The 20,227-nt window shown below is 39.3% G+C and overlaps 1 protein-coding gene across 16 annotated transcripts in view; it reads right to left on the reverse strand.

The window, feature by feature from the left end:
- Positions 1–20,227, reverse strand: part of PPIP5K2 (diphosphoinositol pentakisphosphate kinase 2) — a 620,162-nt gene that overhangs the window by 303,135 nt on the left and 296,800 nt on the right. For all 16 annotated transcript variants that reach the window (XR_003852104.1, XM_029572559.1, XM_029572550.1 and 13 more), the window contains one exon: positions 1,695–1,877. Coding sequence is in view for 15 of the 16 variants with exons in the window: in XM_029572559.1 (XP_029428419.1) it covers positions 1,695–1,877 (183 nt within the window). In the remaining variant the exon portion in view is untranslated. The remainder of the gene's footprint in view (positions 1–1,694; positions 1,878–20,227) is intronic.

The following is a 20,227-nucleotide window of genomic DNA, read 5'->3' on the forward strand; positions in this document are numbered from 1 at the left end:
ACTCGTGAAAAAAATGAAAAGCTTGGGAAGTGAGCGCCAAGGTGGTGGAAAACATGGTTGACAGATAAAAGACAGCATGTGATGGTAAATGGAATTTGCTCTGAAGAGAAAATGTGTTAAGTGGAGTGCCACAGGGACCTGTGCTGGGACTGGCTCTGTTCAATATCTTTGTAAGCAACATTGCAGAAGGAACAGAAGGTAAAGTTTGTCTATTTGCGGATGATACTAAGATCTGCAACAGAGTAGACACACCGGAAGGAGTAGAGAGAATGAGACGAGAGTTAGGTATACTTGAATGGTGGGGAAAATATGGCAGCTGGGATTCAATGCCAAGAAGTGCAGAGTCATGCATCTGGGGTGCATGACTCTGCACTTCTTGGCATTGAAAAAAACAGCTGTATGTGACAGGGGGTGATGGGCTGTTGTGCACAGAACAAGAGACACACCTTGGGGTGATGGTGTCTAGCGATCTGAAGACAGCGAAGCAATGTGACAAGGTGATAGCAAAAGCCAGAAGAATGCTGGACTGCATAGAGAGAGGAATAACCAGTAAGAAAAAGGAGGTGATAATGCCCTTGCAAAGGTCCTTGGTGAGGCCTCACCTGGAGTACCGTGTTCAATTCTGGAGACCCTCTCAAAAAGGGACGGAGACAAGATGGAGGCGTTCTATAGAAGGGCAACAAAAATGTTGGGGGTCTCCATCAAATGACTTGAAAGGTTGAAGGTCCTAAATATATATACCCTGGAGTGGAGGAAGTACAGGGGAGAAGATACAAACCTTTAGATACCTGAAAGGTTTGAATAATGCACAATCATCGACAAATCTTTCTATTGGAAAGAAATCAGTGGAACTAGGGGTCACAGAATGAAATTACAGGGAGGACGACAGAACCAATGTTGGGAAACATTTCTTCACAGAAAGGGAAGGGAATGCCTGGAATTCCCTTCCAGAGGAGGTGCTAAAAATTAAAACAGTAAAAGATTTCAAAGGGGCATGGGGATAAACACTGTGGATCCCCTTAAGGCTAGAGGATGGGAATGAAGAAATGAATGCATGGGGGTAACTTGCTGATGTGACAGTTATTACCCTTAATCAATAAGCCTTTATGCTGTTGATGCTACTCCATCATTGTTCTCTGCTTCAATGGCAGGGGGAAAAATCTGACACCACTGGGAACGCAACATCCACTGTGCTCTGCGCACGTGCAGTCGAGCAAATGGAATGACATGCACCTTCATTGCCATATGGCCAAGAAATCGGAGAAACTGGTGTGCTGAGACATGGGAGCAACCAGAGACTACTCAAGCAAGAGCCACAAGGGTCTCCACCCTGTCCCAAGGCAGAAAAGCCATCGCCTGGACAGTCTCTAGCTGAGCCCCAATGAAGTCTTTTTCCTAATGTTTAATTTTATCAAAACTGCAGATTATGATATTATAGAAAGAATCCAATTTATAGTCTAGATAAAATATTTATAAATGTATTTATATGCAAATAAAACTAAGAATAAAAACACACAATAGCTAACCAAAGATTTTGTAAATTTTTTTATAGCACATCAGCAGATCATATGACAATCTATATTAAATGTCTGCTCTTAACCCATATGTTTTTATAAAACAAGGCTACAAAAATACCAGTCAATTTAGATACAAAGTTTATTGATTCCCTTCATGTATTCTTTCCCCCACCTCACCTTTTCATAGTCTTCAGGCGTGAACTCTCTATCTCTCTGTAGTATTTCATGGAGCCGTGCTTTCACACGATGCTGACAGCTGCTCAGCGAGTCACTGTCACTGTCCAGCAAACCATTCATATTAGCACTTTTCACCATCTGGACGAGGATAGGGGTCAACTCCCCCTCCAGAGCCAATAGTCCCTACACAGAGCAGGCAACAAATTACAATCATTTTAAAGATCTGGAACACACTATAGACTGTTGTTGCATATTAAAACAAATATTATAACTGTGAATTAATATAGCATCAAGTCGAAGCAGAATATTTTGACTATTACCATACATTCTATCACTTTATTATACTATGTACAAATCCATACAGTACAAGTATATTTTTAAGAAGAAATTTGGACTTCCCTGAATTTCTTTATCTTTATTTCTGCTACACCAGTCCAGAATAATTGAGTTTAGTCCCTCATGCAATTGATAGAGATAGAAAACACTTTTTCTTCATTGTGACATCACTACTACATGTGTGTGTGTGTGTGTGTGGTACAGTTAAAGCCAGTATTCCCATTACAAAGCAGAATTTAAAACTTGTAAAAAAAAATACCATCATTTTCTTTTTTAGTAGATAAAGGTCCACTTTAAAATTGTTTCAATAAAAGAATTTATAATTTTCTTTTTATTCTTCTCATTTACCAGAAAATCTCTATATTCTTTTATGTTTTAGCTTCCTGGGTGGATTTCTGGATGGGTATAAGAAATAAAGGAAAGGAAATGATCAAGTAAATCTAAATTTCTCCTTCCTTTGCTTTTGGCTACATCAGTCCAGAACGACTGAGAAGTACCAAAGCACAATTATTCTGGGTGGGAGAATAATAAACCTGTATATAAGTTTGTTTATAAGCAGTGTTCTTTTTCATGAAAACATCCCACCTGTAACATTTTGATCATAAACGTAATGTGAACCAGGTGGCCATGTTACAATGACAAATATACAGCTCCTTCTTATGCCCAAGAGGATGATTGATCTCAAGTTGAATGGGTGATGATTTCTGATAAAGCCTGATTTCCTTTTAACATATGTAATGTTCTTATAGACTCCTCTATCCAGTGTGCTATGGTTGGTTTGGTTGTTGCCTAAACATTTTATACTCCTCCAAAATAAATGAATTAATCTGATTTTCAGGAAAAAAAATTGAGACTTCTAAATCTAAGATTTTGATGGCTTCTAAATAAATGTAGAGATGCTTTCCTTTTATGTAGAATGAGCTGGATTAATTGAATTTGTATTGGCGGATTAATTTTAAAATATCTTGCTAATGTTTTTGACACTAGAATAACCGTTAAGATAAGAACTCGCATCCAGATTTAATTGTGTGCTTAAAACCTTTTACTATCCCCTTGTTATAGAGAAGCTATAATTACAGAAATATCTGCACCGCTGTGAGAGGTTTGATGAAGCTTTGCAAAATGATTCAAAAGAATGCCAAACATGAATATATGCTAAGAAAGTGATTTTTTAAATTATATTTTAATATTTTGCTTATAAGGACGATAGCAAGGATGACGAACAGCCTTTAACTAAACTTTACTTTTTTAAAGTCATGCTGTAAGATAAAATTGGAAACTGGTTCTTCAATAATTGTGCCTTGAATTAGACTTGCCTCGCTACCCTCCGACCGAGTGCTCAGCTCTGCGCGGCCGGCGTTGATCCGCCGGGATCAGGAGCGAGCACAACACGAGGCCTACCTGCCTGCCGACTTACCCGGACGTCGCACAGCCCAGCCAGAAGGTCCGCCCCCGCCCGGGTGAGGTCATTGCATCGCGCCGAGGCCTTTTAAATCGCCAGCCTCAGGCGCTGCGCACCAAAGGGGCGCAACCTAAGGGGCTTGCCCCTTAGTACACCCCTTTGTGTCTCCCCCCAAATCTTCCACCCCACCCAATGCCCACACCCATCACTTCACTCAAAACCTCTGCCCTTCCCAGCTCCTCCCACTTTCCAGTCAGAGTTCTATCCACCTCCATAGCTTGCTCTCTCCATACAACCTATTACTCTACACCCCTTCTCCTCTTACCAGTCACCAAATTTATTCCTCGAAAACTAATTCTCTGAAGCTCCATCCTCTCAACAATAATCTCCTACCAATCAGACATGCCCACCTTCCTTATTCCCACCATCAAGCACTCCCCACAGCAATACAAAAAACCCCAAACACCCTCTCTCCCCAGATCACTACTGCCCATCATGATTTCCCCACTCACCCAATTCCTTGGCCTCACCACCCTCTCTCTCTTACTCATCAACTCCCAATCCCTAACAAAAAAGGCCCCCCATCCTTAATGACCTCCTTCTAGATACCCAACCTGACATATGTGCGGTAACAGAAACGTGGTTCAAACCCACGGACATAGTCCTACTGAACTAACTTCCCACACAAACCTACGACATTGTCTCGCTACCTAGATACAAAAAAAGGGGCGGTGGGCTACTTCTGGCCTCCAAAAAGGATCTCGGACTAACCTCCCAGCCCATACACCCCCCCCCCAAAAATCGAAATCTAACTCTTCAAATCTACCTTACTACAAATTTGCCTTATCTATACCCCTCCCGGCTTTCTGGATAATAATCCCTCGCCACTCATCGAATTCTTAGCTGAGAACTTAGACTTGGACATCCCAATCATTATCCTAGGGGATTTCAACCTCCATGTTGATGCCACCCCCCATCCCCCAATTGTGAAGCCTTTCTCTCTTCCATCAATGCCATGGGCTTTGATCAAATAATTACCTCGCCCACTCACAAGGCAGGACACACCCTGGACTTAATTTTCACTAACACATCCCTTATCACAGCAGACACACCCTCCTGCACCCTGGTCCCCTGGTCTGACCACTCCCTCATAAAATCCAACCTCTCCATAAAAAAACCCACCAACCCACCCCCCACACCCAAAAAAACAATGCTCTTTCGAAAACCTGGCAACAAAGAAGACCTTATTCTCTCCCTCACAGAGGCCTTAGATAACCTAGACCTTTCCAGCCCTGATGCAGCCCTCTCCTCTCTTATTTATTTATTTATTTATATATACCGTCATTCGGTTTAGTCATCACAACGGTTTACAGAATCAAAACAATCAGATAAATTATACATAGTTGCAAAAGAAGAAAACAATAACAATAGTGAAATGATAGGTAGAGGAGGATGGTGGGGTGAAAGAGGGGGAGAATAATATAACGAACAACATTGCAAACAATATCTGTCCCTTAAAATCCCTCAAACTAAACCCCACCCGAAATACAAAAAAACCATGGAACACAGTAGAACTAAAAAAATTCAAACAGGAACTTAGATCAAAGGAAAAGAAATGGCGCAAGAACCCTTCCACCCACTTGCTAGCCACCTACAAATCAGCCCTCCACACCTATAGAACCATCATACAAAAAAACAAAATAAGACTTCTACGCTCAAAAAATCCATAATTTTCAATATAATGCAAAAGCCCTATTTTCATTAGTCTCTGAGCTCACAAAAACAGCCCCCCTCCCATCCCCGAAAATTAAGCCAAAAGCAAATGCGACGAATTAGCTCTTTTTCCATGACAAAATCTCCAAGCGCCTTCTAAGATTCACTCCTCTCTCCCCACACTCCAATACTTCCGCCACAAATCTCATAACCACTCCCGAACACACCCTTGAATCCTTCGAAACCACCTCCTCCTTAGAAATAGAATCCCTCCTTAAGAAAATGAAGCCCACCTACCATCCTTCCGATACTATCCCTACGAAATCTCTACTAACCATCCCTAACAATCTCCCTTCCCCTAGCAAACATTATCAACTGCTCACTCACCCAAGGATATGTTCCTGATCCTCTGAAAGAAGCTACCCTCAAACCCATCCTGAAGAAACCCAACCTCGACCTCTCAGACCCATCTAATTTCAGGCCCATCTCCAATCTCCCTTTCGTAGCAAAACTCTTAGAAAGAGTTGTGAACCTCCAACTAACGGAGCATCTAAAAAAAACCAACCTATTCCCGTCCCAATTCGGCTTCCGTAAATTCTTTAATACGGAAACATTACTTAATTCACTCGCAGACACCCTCCTCAAAGGATTAGACAAGGGCCAAACTTTCATCCTTGCTCTCCTTGACATCTCTTCAGCATTCGATATCATCAACCACAATATATTACTACATAGACTTTCAGAAATAGGCATCACAGGAACTGCCGTTAGCTGGTTTGAATCCTACCTCCACAATAAAATCTATAAGGTCAGAATAGGTAACAAAGAATCTAACCCAATAAACCTTACATGAGGAGTCACCCAAGGCTCCTCTCTCTCCCCTACACTATTCAATATCTACCGCCGCCCCCTATGCCATCTCCTCGCTCACCTAGGCCTTACCCACTACATCTATGTGGACGATGTCCAAATCGTCAGCCCCGTTACAGAAACAATCCCTAAATCCCTCAAGATCTGGGATAACTGCCTCACCTCAATCAACCGCCTCCTCACTAACTTCAACCTGGCCCTCAACACGTCCAAAACAGAACTCCTCATCATATCACCAGACCACCACAACTTTCCTCAACCCAAATCGCCTGTAACCAAGGTGCAATATGACAGAGACCTTGGAGTCACCTTAGACAATCACCTGAACCTTAAAAAATTCATCAACACCACCACCAAGGACTACTTCTACAAACTCCACATACTAAAAAAAAATTAAGACCCCTTCTCCATCCCTACGACTTCCACATGGTCCTCCAAGCCTTGCTTTTCAGCAAAATTAACTATTGCAATACCCTCTTCCTAGGCCTCCCAGCTACTTCAAACCACTCCAAATGCTTCAAAACATGGCGACCAGAATCCTCACCAACTCCCGCAGATGAGATCACATAACCCCCATTTCATGGACCTTCACTGGCTGGCAATACGCTCTAGAATCCTTCACAAGAGTCTTACTACTATTCATAAAACCCTTCATAACCAAAACATCCAATGGCTGGATATCTCCCTACACTATCACTCATCGAACAGGTCTATGAGAACCGCCTATAAAGAAACCCTCCATATTCCCCCCCCACAAACTCACCCATCACATTGCCACGAAAGAACGGGCCCTGTCCATTGCCGGACCAACTCTATGGAATTCAATGCCCCCACACCTGCGCCTAGAACACTGTACCCAAACCTTTAAAAAAAACCTCAAAACTTGGCTCTTCTCACAAGCATTTATTTAACCTCACCACTCCAATGTCACAGCTACTCCTCCCCATTCCTCTAAACAGATTTGCTCTGCACCCTTCATTCTAAAGGCGCATCAGGTCAACTGCACCCTTCTAAGGCCACTCTTAGAGTGACCTTGGAAGGGTGCAGAGCACTATATTGCTATAATTGTTAATGCTCTATTTTAAATAATTGTTAAAGCTCTAGTGTAAATAACTGTCTGTTACTATTTTGCTATCTAACCTTTCATGCATCTGACGCAGCTACTCTAGCTCTTACTCCCAGTTCTAGCTCCCCTCGTTACATGTAACTTCTAACCTCCATCTCCTTAAAGTTAATGGTTTCCCCTTGTTCATTGTAAACCGATGTGATATTCCCATGAATGTCAGTATAGAAAAGTTTTAAGTAAATAAATAGATGATCGCTGGCTTCTAGACATTTAAGAGATAGATCGAAGCTCAATTCCATTAGATGTGCATAGTAAGACCACTTGAGCCAAACCGGTGCCACTAGTACCCCCTTAGTTTTTTTGCTTTTTTAAAATGTTATAAAAGATCTCAAGGGGTAATAGAGGGGGAAACATACTTCAAATTCCTCTTCAGGCAAGTCTGTAATAGTGTAATTATCATCAATGCCTCATGCCTTGCTTCTGCGGCAAAAAGCACATCTTTGTATCTTGCTATTTGAGATTCAAACCAATACACTTCATAAAGGAGCTCCTGCTCACCTGTGCAGAGAAGATTTTGGTTTCTAAAATCAGCTGTAAATTCTAACTACACTCAATATGACGAGCCAGAAATATTTTGTGACATTGATATCCCCTGAATGTAGGTTTATTTCTATAGCAAAAATGCTTACCTTGTAATAGGTGTTATCCCAGGACAGCAGGATGTAGTCCTCACATGTGGGTGACATCATTGATGGAGCCCTATTGTGGAAAACTTTGTCAAAGTTTCTAGAAACATTTGACTGGCACTCTGAGCCCACTGAGCATGCCCAGCATGCCATGATATTCTCTGCCACAGGGGTCTCCCTTCAGTCTTGTATGTAGCAATAAGCTTGAACAAAAATAAAATAATAAAACGTATCGGACCCAACTCCGCGGGGTGGCGGGTGGGTTCCTTGAGTATTACATCCTGCTGTCCTGGGATAACACCTATTACAAGGTAAGCAATTTTGCTTTATCCCAGGACAAGCAGGATGCTAGTCCTCACATGTGGGTGATTAGCAAGCTATAGGCTGAGTCATTTTGTAGTTAAGCAAAATTGCAGTATTGTTGGTAAAAATGAGGCAGCCAAAATCACAGCTGGTTGGATGTAGAAGGAGTTGGGATTATACTGGAAACAAGTTCTTTAAGACAGATTGTCCGTAGGCTGAATCTTGTCGTCCTTCTTTGTCCAAACAGTAATGAGCTGCAAAAGTGTGGAGAGAACTCCATGTTGCTGCTTTACATATGTCAAGAATTGGCACTGAACGATAGTGTGCTACTGATGTTGACATTGCTCTTACTGAATGCACCTTTACTTGCCCTTGGAGAGGAAGGCCTGCTTTTTCATAGCAAAACTGTATGCAATCTGCTAGCCAATTGGATAGAGTGTGTTAAGAATATAAGAACATAAGAAAATGCCATACTGGGTCAGACCAAGGGTCCATCAAGCCCAGCATCCTGTTTCCAACAGTGGCCAATCCAGGCCATAAGAACCTGGCAAGTACCCAAAAGCTAAGTCTATTCCATGTTACCATTGCTAATGGCAGTGGCTATTCTCTAAGTGAACTTAATAGCACGTAATTGACTTCTCCTCCAAGAACTTATCCAATCCTTTTTTAAACACAGCTATACTAACTGCACTAACCACATCCTCTGGCAACAAATTCCAGAGTTTAATTGTGCGTTGAGTAAAAAAGAACTTTCTCTGATTAGTTTTAAATGGGCCCCATGCTAACTTCATGGAGTGCCCCCTAGTCTTTCTACTATCCGAAAGAGTAAATAACCGATTCACATCTACCCGTTCTAGACCTCTCATAATTTTAAACATCTCTATCATATCCCCCCTCAGCCGTCTCTTCTCCAAGCTGAAAAGTCCTAACCTCTTTAGTCTTTCCTCATAGGGGAGCTGTTCCATTCCCCTTATCATTTTCGTAGCCCTTCTCTGTACCTTCTACTTCGCAATTATATCTTTTTTGAGATGCGGCGACCAGAATTGTACACAGTATTCAAGGTGCAGTCTCACCATGGAGCGATGCAGAGGCATTATGACATTTTCCGTTTTTATTCACCATTCCCTTTCTAATAATTCCCAACATTCTGTTTGCTTTTTTGACTGCCACAGCACACTGAACTGACGATTTCAATGTGTTATCCACTATGACGCCTAAATCTCTTTCTTGGGTTGTAGCACCTAATATGGAACCCAGCATTGTGTAATTATAGCATGGGTTATTTTTCCCTATATGCATCACCTTACACTTATCCACATTAAATTTCATCTGCCATTTGTATGCCCAATTTTCCAGTCTCACAAGGTCTTCCTGCAATTTATCACAATCTGCTTGCGATTTAACTACTCTGAACAATTTTGTGTCATCTGCAAATTTGATTATCTCACTCGTCGTATTTCTTTCCAGATGATTTATAAATATATTGAAAAGTAAGGGTCCCAATACAGATCCCTGAGGTACTCCACTGTCCACTCCCTTCCACTGAGAAAATTGTCCATTTAATCCTACTCTCTGTTTCCTGTCTTTTAGCCATTTTGCAATCCACGAAAGGCCATTGCCACCTATCACATGACTTTTTACTTTTCCTAGAAGCCTCTCATGAGGAACTTTGTCAAACGCCTTCTGAAAATCCAAGTATACTACATCTACCGGTTCACCTTTATCCACATGTTTATTAATTCCTTCAAAAAAGTGAAGCAGATTTGTGAGGCAAGACTTGCTTGGGTAAAGCCATGCTGACTTTGTTCCATTAAACCATGTCTTTCTATATGTTCTGTGATTTTGATGTTTAGAATACTTTCCACTATTTTCCCTGGCACTGAAGTCAGACTAACCGGTCTGTAGTTTCCCGGATCGCCCCTGGAGCCCTATTTAAATATTGGGGTTACATTTGCTATCCTCCAGTCTTCAGGTACAATGGATGATTTTAATGATAGGTTACAAATTTTTACTAATAGGTCTGAAATTTCATTTTTTAGTTCCTTCAGAACTCTGGGGTGTATACCATCCGGTCCCGGTGATTTACTACTCTTCAGTTTGTCAATCAGGCCTACCACATCTTCTAGGTTCACCGTGATTTGATTCAGTCCATCTGAATCATTACCCATGAAAACCTTCTCCATTACGGGTACCTCCCCAACATCCTCTTCAGTAAACACCGAAGCAAAGAAATCATTTAATGTTTCTGCGATGACCTTATCTTCTCTAAGTGCCCCTTTAACCCCTCGATCATCTAACAGTCCAACTGACTCCCTCACAGGCTTTCTGCTTCGGATATATTTTAAAAAGTTTTTACTGTGAGTTTTTGCCTCTACAGCCAACTTCTTTTCAAATTCTCTCTTAGTCTGTCTTATCAATGTCTTACATTTAACTTGCCAAAGTTTATGCTTTATCCTATTTGTTCTGTTGGTTCCTTCTTCCAATTTTTGAATGAAGATCTTTTGGCTAAAATAGCTTCTTTCACCTCCCCTTTTGATGCCGGTAATCATTTTGCCTTCTTTCCACCTTTCTTTATAATTTAATCTTTATTGAGATTTTTCAAAAAAAAAAATACAATATTCACATTTACTGTGCATAAACAGGAAATTCGATAGGCAACATAATACATTCATACAATTAATATTCATATTCAAATTATACAAATTTGTCTATTCGAATACAAATAATGGGAGGGACTGATATTTATATAATATATATCAATAATCATCAAAAAAAAGAGAGGGTTACCTAAATTAATTATTTAATCGATCTGAACTTCAGATGTTACAGTTGGTTCTATTTTATTCAATCTAGCCTCTATCTTATCTTTGAGAAAAACTTCTAGATGTGATGGCTCTGTGAACACAAATTTTTTCCCCTGAAAATTTATGAAACATTTACTCGGATATTTCAGGAAAAAGGATGCACCTATTTCTATAACTTTCGTTTTCAGGGAAAGAAACTTCTTTCTCCTTGCCTGAGTAGGCTTGGAGACATCTGGAAATGCATAAACCTTCTGTCCACAGAACATCACATCTTTATTTTTGAAAAATTTATCCAAGATGAGCTCTTTATCTTTTTCTAGTGCAAAAGATACAAACAACGTTGTTCTATTATTTATTATATCCAGTGAGTCTTCCAGGAATGTAGATACTCCTAATGTATTTTCCTCACCTACCCTAGGTATGTTACCACTTTGAACCTGAATATAATAAAGTTTTGATATTAAAGGAACCTCCTCACATACCAAATTTTCCCTAACATATTTAGAAAACATTTCAAACGGTGACATTAACCTAGTGATGGGAAAGTTTACAAAATGTAAATTTTTCCACCTTTCTTAATGTGTGGAATACATCTAGACTGTGCTTCTAGAATGGTATTTTTTAACAATGACCATGCCTCTTGGACATTTTTTACTTTTGTAGCTGCTCCTTTCAGTTTTTTTTCTAACAATTTTTCTCATTTTATCAAAGTTTCCCTTTTGAAAGTTTAGCACAAGAGCCTTGGATTTGCACACTGTTCCTCTTCCAGTCATTAAATCAAATTTGATCATATTATGATCACTATTGCCAAGCAGCCCCACCACTGTTACCTCTCTCACCAAGTCCTGTGCTCCACTGAGAATTAGATCTAAAATTTCTCCCTCTCTCGTTGGTTCCTGAACCAATTGCTCCATAAAGCTATCATTTATTCCATCCAGAAACGTTATCTCTCTAGCGTGTCCAGATGATACGTTTACCCAGTCAATATTGGGGTAATTGAAGTCTCCCATTATTACTGCACTACCAATTTGGTTAGCTTCCCTAATTTCTCTTACCATTTCACTGTCCGTCTCACCATCTTGACCAGGTGGACGGTAGTAAACTCCTATCACTATAGTCTTCCCCAACACACAAGGGATTTCTACCCATAAAGATTCAATTGTGCATTTAGTCTCATGCAGGATGTTTATCCTGTTGGACTCTATGCCATCCCGGACATAAAGCGCCACACCTCCTCCCGGGTGCTCCTCTCTGTCATTGCGATATAATTTGTACCCCGGTATAGCACTATCCCATTGGTTATCCTCTTTCTACCATGTCTCTGAGATGCCTATTAAGTCTATGTCATCTTTCACTGCTATACATTCTAATTCTCTTATCTTCCTTCTTAGACTTCTGGCATTAGCATACAGACATTTCAAAGTTTGTTTTTTGTTTGTATTTTCATTCTGCTTTTTAATTGATAGGGGTAAGTTAGAATTTTTTAGCTCAGGTGAGTTTTTAGTTACAGGCACTTGGACTATTTTTCTAATTATTGGAACCACACTGTTGGGATGCCCTAATTCTAATGCATCATTAGTATCCTTTGAAGATACCTCTCTCTGAACCATGCGCTGCTGAGCGACTGTCGGCTTTCCCCTTTGTTCTAGTTTAAAAGCTGCTCTATCTCCTTTTTAAAGGTTAGCGCCAGCAGTCTGGTTCCACCCTGGTTAAGGTGGAGCCCATCCCTTCGGAAGAGACTCCCCCTTCCCCAAAAGGTTCCCCAGTTCCTAACAAAACTGAATCCCTCTTCCTTGCACCATCGTCTCATCCACGCATTGTGACTCCGGAGCTCTGCCTGCCTCCGGTGACCTGCGCGTGAATGCTACCCTGGAGGTTCTGGATTTAAGCTTTCTACCTAAGAACCTAAATTTGGCTTCCAGAACCTCCCTCCCACATTTTCCTCCCCAGCACTGTCTAAAATCCTATCTAGGTGACGCATGAGGTCCGCCAGCTTCACACCAGGTAGGCATGTTACCAGGCGATCCTCACGCACACCAGCCACCCAGCTATCTACATGCCTAATAATCGAATCACCAACTATGACGGCCGACCTAACCCTTCCCTCCTGGGCAGTAGGCCTTGGGGAGATATCCTCAGTGCGAAAGGACAATGCATCACCTGGAGAGCAGGTCCTTGCTACAGGATCCTTTCCTGCTGCATCTGGTTGGTGCTCTCCCATCATGAGACCCTCTTCCTCCAAGGCAGCACCAGGGCTGCCAGTCTGAAGTTGGGACTTGAGTACTATGTCCCTGAAGGTTTCATCTATATACCTTTCTGTCTGCCTCTCTAGCCTCCAGAGATCGGACTCGTTCTCTGAGAGCCAGGAGCTCTTTGCATCGCATGCACATGTCCAACTTCTCACCGGTGGGTAAAAAATCATACATGTGACTACGCAAATGACTGGGAAGCCCCCCTCTTGCTGCTGGACTGCTGCCTTCATCTCAATTTTGATCAGTTCCTAGTTAAGTTTTAGGTTGCTAAGGGAGTAGGAATGTGTCTAACGTCCTTTAAATGTATTAGTGAATTCACTATGTGTCTTGTAGTGGCCTACCGGGGTCTGATCGAATTCTCAATAAAGTTTTTGTTGATGTTTTTTTTTTTTTTTGGGGAAAGTAGCACCTGCCTATAAATTAAAGGATGAGCTTGGGGTGGGTGGGAGAGTTGGGAAATACAAACAGTCTAACTTCAGTTAGTCAGCCAGAGTGACTCACTGCTCTCTTGTTTAACAAATGTTGGTCCCTATTCAAACCCAATCACACCACCTCAACCCCTTTCCAAGGTGAGTAACTGAGCTGAACTATTCAACTTTATTACTTAGGTATACACTGCTCCTAGCTTATTTCTAGCTTCTGGCTACTTTTTGTGTTTTTTTTCTTTTTTTTTGTGGGTTTTTTTTTTTTTTTCAGTACAAACACTCAGTTTGTATTAAATACAAACACTCAGTTCTGCAGACTTTTAAAAATAAACACACTACCTACTGCTTACTAGCTACTTTGTCTGACTATTTAAAAATACAGTCTAGCTTGTTTATTCACTGCCTTTCTGACTATTAAAGGCACAAACACACTAAATAATATTCCCAAATAGTTAACTTTGCCCCAATACTTTTAAAAAAGACAATGTCCCAAGCAAAAACTTACTGATTCCTTTCAGCCACCAGCAAGGTGATTCTCTCCTCTCAGTGTTCCCACTGGAATGTTACATGACATCATGTTACCTAACATCATGTTTACCCACTGCTTTACCAGGTTTGTTTGGATCATAAGAAACAAAGAGTTGAGTGGATTTCCTGTGGACTGCCGTGCGGTCTAAGTAATATGCTAGTGCACGCTTACAGTCCAAGGGGTGTAAGGCCCATTCTCCTTGGTGAGAATGAGGCCTTGGAAAGAATGTGGGTAAAACTATGGATTGGTTCAAGGGGAATTCCGTAACTACCTTGGGGAGGAATTTTGGATGTGTACGGAGAATCACTGTCATGTAGGAATTTTTTATAGGGTGAGTATGTGACAAGTGCTTGTAACTCACCAACCCTTCTAGCTGATGTAATGGCTATAAGAAAGATAGTCTTCCATGTGAGAAATGTAGGATCACAGGAAGTCATGGGTTCAAAAGTCCCATTCTGGGACTAGTGGCCGGATTGGTAGTTTAAGGTGAGTTAAACCTCTCATAACCTACTAACAACAGGTTGTATGGATATTGGTGCATCTCCCATCTTGTTATGGTAAGCTGAGATTGCACTTAGGTGTACTCTGACAGATGAAGTCTGGAGACCAGAGTCCGAAAGATGGCATAAATAGTCCAGCAGAGAAGTTGTGGGGCAGGAGAAAAGGTCAATACTATTTTGCATTCACCACAAAGTAAACTTTTTCCATTTCAAAGAATAATTCTTTCGTGTTGAAGGTTTACGTGAAGCTATAAGCACTTGAGATACAGTGGTTGAAAGACTGAGTGGTTGTAAGATCAAGCTTTCAACATCCATGCTGTCAGGGATAGGGATTGAAGGTTGGAATGGCGCAACTGACCCTGATCCTGAGTTATGAGAGTGGGAGCTACCCCCAGGCGAATTGGTTCTCTGATCTAGAGGTCTAGAAGTGTGGGAAACCATACTTGTCAAGGCCAATATGGGGCTATGAGTATCATGGACCCCTTGTCCTGTTGTAGCTTCACTAGGGTTTTGGTTATGAGCGGTATCGGAGGATATGCGTATAGAAGGCCTGAGTTCCAAGGGCGAGCAAAGGCGTCCTTGGCTGGCTGGTGTTTCTGGCTGTGCAGAGCGCAGAATTTGTTGAATATACATCGTAACTTAAGACGTCCCATAGAAAGGTCTAAACCTAGCTGGGTAGACTTATCCAGCTAAGTGCCTGTACATACCTGTATATTCAGTGGCTTCACCCTGCTGTTGAATATACATTGTAACTTAAGAACATAAGAAATTGCCATGCTGGGTCAGTCCAAGGGTCCATCAAGCCCAGCATCCTGTTTCCAACAGAGGCCAAACCAGGCCACAAGAACCTGGCAATTACCCAAACGCTAAAGATCCCATGCTACTGATGCAATTAATACCAGTGGTTTCCTAAGTAAACTTGATTAATAGCCGTTCTTCTCATAACCAGTTATATATTATTTATTTGTTGCTAATTTCCGCTCTACCTTTCTTCCTGGCTACTTTAGCCCCCAAGTTCTATGCCCTTGTTTTATGTATCTTTGCTTGATTCAGCCTTCTTGTTTTTTGGTTACTCTTGTTTTTTTTCCCCTAAGTTCCATGTAAACCGGCCTGATGTGAATTCTATTCGTGAAGTCCGGTATAGAAATATATATTAAATAAATAAATAAATAAATAATGGACTTCTCCTCCAAGAAGTTATCCAAACCTTTTTTGAACCCAGCTACACTAACTGCACTAACCACATCCTCTGGCAACAAATTCCAGAGCTTAATTGTGCGTTGAGTGAAAAAGAATATTCTCCAATTAGTCTTAAATGTGCTACTTGCTAACTTCATGGAGTGCCCCCTAGTCCTTCTATTATACGAAAGTGTAAATAACCAATTCACATCTATTCATTCAAGACCTCTCATGATCTTAAAGACCTCTATCATATCCCCCCCCCTAGCCATCTCTTCTCCAAGCTGAACAGCCTAAACATCTTCAGCCTTTCCTCATAGGTGAGTTGTTCCATCCTCTATCATTTTGGTTACCCTTCTCTGTATCTTCTCCATCGCAACTATATCTTTTTTGAGATGCGGCAACCAAAATTGTACACAGTATTCAAGGTGTGGTCTCATCATGGAGCGACCAATGAAACAAACCGGAAGGTGGTCCCACGTAGCCAAGGCAAAAAAACAGAAGGGACTACCTTACACCGTGGAAAGACTTTTATTAGAATTGCCCGACTCAAAATACAAGCTGAGTTTCGCCAAAAGGCTGCATCAGGGGCTAAAACAATCAAGAACAATAGATATTACCACAAACATGCTCTATATTAAAAATTATAAACAATCTGCTAGAAAATGGATGATTGCTCATCTCTATGTAACTCTACCATAATAGTCTACACTCATAATATTCATATATAACATACATATTTAAATCATTAATGTGCAACGTGACCCATTCACTCTATTTTAAACTTACTACTATTTAAAACAAACATCATTTTTATAAAAAAATTGTTTTAAAAAATAGTTTTAAAAAATATATGAAAACACTGAAATCATTACCTTTATGCTGTAACCGTATACTCACAGCTACATATATCAGTATATCAATCTGACCATTAGTTGTTGCAGTAAAGCTGTTAATAAAAATGATCATTAAAAAACATAAAATGAGAGAAAGTCTCGTATACACAAATATATCAATAAATAATATTAAGAAACCATATGCATGTCAAATCACACGTACAGACTATAAATAATATTCATAATACACACATCTAAAACTGAAAATTATAAAAACAGCAATCAAACTATTACAGTAAGTTCAATATCAGTGCACTCATAACTTCTTCCATTTAAATGACAACAATGCAGATATAATTAAAACTGCCTGATAAATAAAACAAAATTGTATTGACAAATCGCACTAAACACATTTTAGCGCAAAAACCATTTTTTATCGCTAAAACTTAGTATAACACACAAATAAAGTCTTAAGCTGTTATTTTAGTAATCCCTAAGTTGTTGTGATATATATAACTAATACTCAACGAGCAGCTCTACAAAAAAAATTTTTCTTTACATCTTGCAAAAACTAGCACTGCAACTAAGAAAAATCCTCTGCTATGTTGTCATTTATATGGCGTTCTTCAAAAACAAAGTCTCACATTCGGACTATGAAAGAGACATAATACACACATCTAAAAACTGAAAATTATAAAAACAGAAAATAACCTATTAACAATGAGTTAAATATCAGTGCACTCATAGCTTCTTCTATCTAAATGATAACGTCACAGACATGAATGGCCATAGAGATACATAATTAAAATTAAAACTACCCGGTATCTGAGGCAATAATGTATTGACAAATCACACTAAACAGATTTAAGCACTAAAACCATTTTATATCGCTAAAACTAAAATACAATCTTAAGCTTTGACTTTACTAATCCCTAAGTTGTTATATTATATATAACTAATACTCAACGAGCAACTCTACAAAGAGAAAATTTTAGAAAGTAGTCTCAGGGCTATCTACTTTACCTTTGTCAGTCAATGAAACATCTCGCAAAGACTTGCACTGCAACTAAGAAGAGTCCTCTGCTGTGTTGTCATTTATATAAAGTTCTTCAAAAGCAAACCGGGCCAAAAAACTATGACATCATTTCCTGTGAAATGTGTCAATCACGTAGTCAAGGAGACAAAATACTAGAGAACCAATTTCGATATTAATCAAAAGCATGGCTATTTTCACTGCACCAAAATAAACATTACATCATTTCCTTTATTGCACGGTTTATGTATATTTATGAAGGCTGACACTTAAAAAGAGGACTGTGTTGTATATATCTAGATATACCATGATCGCTACTGTGTCTATATGAAACCAGGCTTACTATGTAACGTTTAAAACAACAGAAGGAAAATTTATCCTTGTCAAGATCGCTACAGAGTAGCGCTTAAAGAGGAAAATATGTGTCTATATCAAACCGGAGTCATTATATAACATTTGGACCAACGAAGAATAGACTAGTTGTATATCAGTGATTCTTTATAACAATGAAGGATAAACTACACTAGTTTATCCTTCATTGTTATAAAGAATCACTGATATACAACTAGTCTATTCTTCGTTGGTCCAAATGTTATATAATGACTCCGGTTTGATATAGACACATATTTTCCTCTTTAAGCGCTACTCTGTAGCGATCTTGACAAGGATAAATTTTCCTTCTGTTGTTTTAAACGTTACATAGTAAGCCTGGTTTCATATAGACACAGTAGCGATCATGGTATATCTAGATATATACAACACAGTCCTCTTTTTAAGTGTCAGCCTTCATAAATATACATAAACCGTGCAATAAAGGAAATGATGTAATGTTTATTTTGGTGCAGTGAAAATAGCCATGCTTTTGATTAATATCGAAATTTTAGAAAGATACATAAAACAAGGGCATAGAACTTGGGGGCTAAAGTAGCCAGGAAGAAAGGTAGAGCGGAAATTAGCAACAAATAAATAATATATAACTGGTTATGAGAAGAACGGCTATTAATCAAGTTTACTTAGGAAACCACTGGTATTAATTGCATCAGTAGCATGGGATCTTTAGCGTTTGGGTAATTGCCAGGTTCTTGTGGCCTGGTTTGGCCTCTGTTGGAAACAGGATGCTGGGCTTGATGGACCCTTGGACTGACCCAGCATGGCACTAGTTTATCCTTCATTGTTATAAAGAATCACTGATATACAACTAGTCTATTCTTCGTTGGTCCAAATGTTATATAATGACTCCGGTTTGATATAGACACATATTTTCCTCTTTAAGCGCTACTCTGTAGCGATCTTGACAAGGATAAATTTTCCTTCTGTTGTTTTAAACGTTACATAGTAAGCCTGGTTTCATATAGACACAGTAGCGATCATGGTATATCTAGATATATACAACACAGTCCTCTTTTTAAGTGTCAGCCTTCATAAAAATACATAAACCGTGCAATAAAGGAAATGATGTAATGTTTATTTTGGTGCAGTGAAAATAGCCATGCTTTTGATTAATATCGAAATTGGTTCTCTTTTGTCTCCTTGACTACGTGATTGACACATTTCACAGGAAATGATGTCATAGTTTTTTGGCCCGGTTTGCTTTTGAAGAACTTTATATAAATGACAACACAGCAGAGGACTCTTCTTAGTTGCAGTGCAAGTCTTTGCGAGATGTTTCATTGACTGACAAAGGTAAAGTAGATAGCCCTGAGACTACTTTCTAAAATTTTCTCTTTGTAGAGTTGCTCGTTGAGTATTAGTTATATATAATATAACAACTTAGGGATTAGTAAAGTCAAAGCTTAAGATTGTATTTTAGTTTTAGCGATATAAAATGGTTTTAGTGCTTAAATCTGTTTAGTGTGATTTGTCAATACATTATTGCCTCAGATACCGGGTAGTTTTAATTTTTAATTATTTATCTCTATGGCCATTCATGTCTGTGACGTTATCATTTAGATAGAAGAAGCTATGAGTGCACTGATATTTAACTCATTGTTAATAGGTTATTTTCTGTTTTTATAATTTTCAGTTTTTAGATGTGTGTATTATGTCTCTTTCATAGTCCGAATGTGAGACTTTGTTTTTGAAGAACGCCATATAAATGACAACATAGCAGAGGATTTTTCTTAGTTGCAGTGCTAGTTTTTGCAAGATGTAAAGAAAAATTTTTTTTGTAGAGCTGCTCGTTGAGTATTAGTTATATATATCACAACAACTTAGGGATTACTAAAATAACAGCTTAAGACTTTATTTGTGTGTTATACTAAGTTTTAGCGATAAAAAATGGTTTTTGCGCTAAAATGTGTTTAGTGCGATTTGTCAATACAATTTTGTTTTATTTATCAGGCAGTTTTAATTATATCTGCATTGTTGTCATTTAAATGGAAGAAGTTATGAGTGCACTGATATTGAACTTACTGTAATAGTTTGATTGCTGTTTTTATAATTTTCAGTTTTAGATGTGTGTATTATGAATATTATTTATAGTCTGTACGTGTGATTTGACATGCATATGGTTTCTTAATATTATTTATTGATATATTTGTGTATACGAGACTTTCTCTCATTTTATGTTTTTTAATGATCATTTTATTAACAGCTTTAC

Source organism: Rhinatrema bivittatum, chromosome 1 (assembly GCF_901001135.1).
Source record: "Rhinatrema bivittatum chromosome 1, aRhiBiv1.1, whole genome shotgun sequence".
NCBI classification, from domain to species: Eukaryota; Metazoa; Chordata; class Amphibia; order Gymnophiona; family Rhinatrematidae; genus Rhinatrema; species Rhinatrema bivittatum.